This window comes from Otolemur garnettii, unplaced genomic scaffold (genome assembly GCF_000181295.1).
Source record: "Otolemur garnettii isolate 467f Iridium unplaced genomic scaffold, OtoGar3 scaffold00003, whole genome shotgun sequence".
NCBI classification, from domain to species: Eukaryota; Metazoa; Chordata; class Mammalia; order Primates; family Galagidae; genus Otolemur; species Otolemur garnettii.
In genome coordinates, this window is record NW_003852398.1 from 43,050,554 (window position 1) to 43,053,629 (window position 3,076).

At 47.8% G+C, this 3,076-nt stretch overlaps 1 protein-coding gene across 1 annotated transcript in view; it reads left to right on the forward strand.

The window, feature by feature from the left end:
- The first annotated feature begins 2,493 nt into the window (after nt 1-2,493).
- KIF3A (kinesin family member 3A) overlaps nt 2,494-3,076 on the forward strand; it is a 53,457-nt gene continuing 52,874 nt past the window's right edge. Inside the window, exon 1 of the mRNA XM_003782204.3 lies at nt 2,494-2,571. Coding sequence (XP_003782252.1) covers nt 2,566-2,571 — 6 coding nt within the window. The 5' untranslated portion in view covers nt 2,494-2,565. The remainder of the gene's footprint in view (nt 2,572-3,076) is intronic.

Here is a 3,076-nt window from a genome sequence, read left to right on the forward strand (position 1 = left end):
GGTCGGGGCAGGGCAGGGTCTGACAACAATGCAAACTTTGATAAGCAGTTCTTGATAATCACTTCTCAGCAATTATTTGTTATTATTACAGTTTAACATTATAAAATTAACAAAAATAATATAAAACTCATACTCTGGCGAAATAACCACATGGCAGCCGAAAACCGTATATTCCCTTCTTGTTCTCCCACCCCGTTCGTGCATTCTTTCCAAAAATCGGGACTTTTTTAAAATGCCGCGGGACGTGGGACAAATTGTTGAAAAGTGGGACGTCTGGTCACCCTATTAACATCCTGAGTCATCAGGTAAATGAAAAGCGAAACATCACAATGAGATACTGTTTTACAAAAAAGCGAATGTTGGTGAGAATGTGGAGAAATCATAAACTTTATACATTGCTGGTGAGAATTTAAAATGGTGCAGTCACCGTGGAAAACAATTTGACAGTTCCTTAAATGCTGAACATTAGAGTTACCAAGCGACCCACTCATTCTACCATTAGGTATATATGTCCAAGAGAAATGAAAGGATACGTTCAGGAAAAAACTTGTAGCAGCATTATTCATGACGGCCCCCAAAGTAGAAAAACACTAATTATCCTTCAAAGACAATTAGCTAAAATATGTACAATGGAAGATTTTTGAGCCACAAAAAGTAAGGAATTGCTGAAACATGTTACAATAGGGAGGAAGTTTGAAAACATTGTTAAGTAAAAGAAGTCATTCAAAGAAGGCCATATATGACATAATTCCATTTAAATGAAATGTGCTGAAGAGGTAAATCTATAGAGACTGATTGGTGGTTGGATGGCGGGCGTTGAGGGGAGCAGGGAGAAGGGGAAGAGTGACTGTTATATGTTTTTTGGGGGTGATGAAAATGTTCTACATCGATTGTGGTTATGGTTGCAAAACTTCATGTACATAGTAAAAACCATTGGCCTGTATATTTATTTATTTATTTTAGAGACAAAGTCTCACTTTGTCGCCCTCAGCAGAGTGCCCTGGCATCACAGCTCACAGAAACCTCCAGCTCTTGGGCTTAGGTGATTCTCTTGTCTCAGCCTCCGGAGTAGCTGGGACTACAGGCGCCCGCCACGACGCCTTGCTAGACTTGTACAATTTAAATTGGTGAATTAAGGCCAGGAGGTCAAGACCAGCCATATAAATTATATGGCATATAAATTATATCTCAATAAAACTTGTAGGTACATATATGTAAAATATCAGGTGGTGATAAGCGCTATGAAGAAATATAAAGCAGGGCAGGAAGAAGAGCTGAGGCTGAAGTTTGGAAATTTAAATAGGGAGGTTATGTTAGGGCTTACTGAGAAGTCACTGCATGAACAAAGACTTTCTGAAGGAGGTCAGGGAGTGAGTTAGGTGGCTATTTAGGGGAAAAGCTTTGCAGGCTCCCTGGGTTTGGATCCTGATTTTGTTCTTGCCCATATGCATGACTTTGGAAAAGTTATTTAGTGGTCCTATGCCTCAGTTTGTCTGTAATGGTAAAAACGTAGTACCTATTTCAAAAGGTTATTATATGAATTAAATGAACTTTTAAAAAGTAAGTAAAGCACTTAGAAGAGTACACTGGCACTAAACAAAATGCTGTATAGTTATGTTTATTAGTTTCTACTGCAAGCACATGGCCTTGCATGCTAGCGTGGACGCATGCCTGCGATGTTGGATCAAGCACGGATGCCAGGTGATCCTGGAGCAGCAGAAGAAACAGGACTAGGAGCTGGAGGGAGGTGTTGTGGCTTTTACTCTGTGAGGTGGGAAGTAAATGGAGGGTTTTTTGTTTGTTTAGAGACAGGGTCTCACTCCGTCACCCAGACTTAAGTGCACTGGCACAGTTATAGCATGCTGCAGCCTTGAACTGCTGGACTCAGCTCGAGCAATCTTCCCACCTCAGCCTCCAGAGTACTGGGACTATAAACATGAGCCATCAAGCTCAGCTAATTTTTATTTATTTATTTATTTATTTATATAGGGATGGAAGTCTTGCTATATTGGGAAGTTGGGTATTGACCTCCTGGCCTCAAGCAATCCTTCTACCTCAGCCTCCCCTACACTAATCAGCAGAGGGTTTTGAGACATCTGATTTATGTTTTAACACCACCGCTCAAGCTCCTGTGTTGATGGGACACAATGTACTATTGCCATTGTTGTTCTTAATATTAGGGGTATCGCAAGTGCCAGAAAATGGGCCTTGCAATCTGTAAGAGGTTTCTTCCCACCAGTTACCGCCAGGCGTCCCCGCCTCGGTGCGGGCCAGATTTCTAGCGCAGCGGCATGGCAGCATTGCGCAGGCGCGACCTCAGCCGGGCGTCCTAAGAGATGGACTCTAAGAGCCTCCGCGCAGGCGTGATTCTAGAGGCCAAGAGAGGTAGGGGTTGGGGCGGGGCAAGCTCGGAGTGAGCCTGCGCAGTACGCGCTCACGCTCGAGAAGCCGCAGTGTCGAGAGCGCCAAGGTGTTTCAGTCTCTGGCTAAGCTGGTGCCGCGAACCGGGTGTCGGTGGGCTGCACCCCGGGCGGGAACGTCCGCCGGGCACAGAAGGGGGCCACGATGCCGGTGAGGAGAATCGTTCAGCCGTTGGGGTTTCTTCTCATCCCAGCGGTCTGGCCTGGGGGCGCGGCCGTTGCCATGGAGGCGCGGAGCAGGAGGGAGGCCGGGGTGGGGCGGGGCAGGGCCCAGCCCTTTGGGCCTTGGCGGTTAGGGAGCTCCGGAGGGTCAGCCCCGGGTCCACGGCGGTCCAGCTGGCCTTGGGAGGGGCTCGGGGGAGGCCCTGCTGCCTCCGTTGCTGCTGCATCCAGTGGGGCCTGCACTACTTGACATAAAGGCACTGTGCCGGAGGATGCGCTCTGGCTCCCAGCTCTGTCTTCTGTGTAGGGCCTCTGGGAGCGGCCGCGGAAGGTTTGGATGCCCCGCACCTCCTGCACCCTGGAGCCAAGCTCCAGAAGGCAGCAGAGCCAAGGCCGCGGCCCGGGTTCTAGGCCCCTGACTCAGACTCTCCTAAATTCGAGCTGTCATTCCTCTTGTGGCACTTTAGCTTACAGTGCGGAGGGTAACCTGTAGG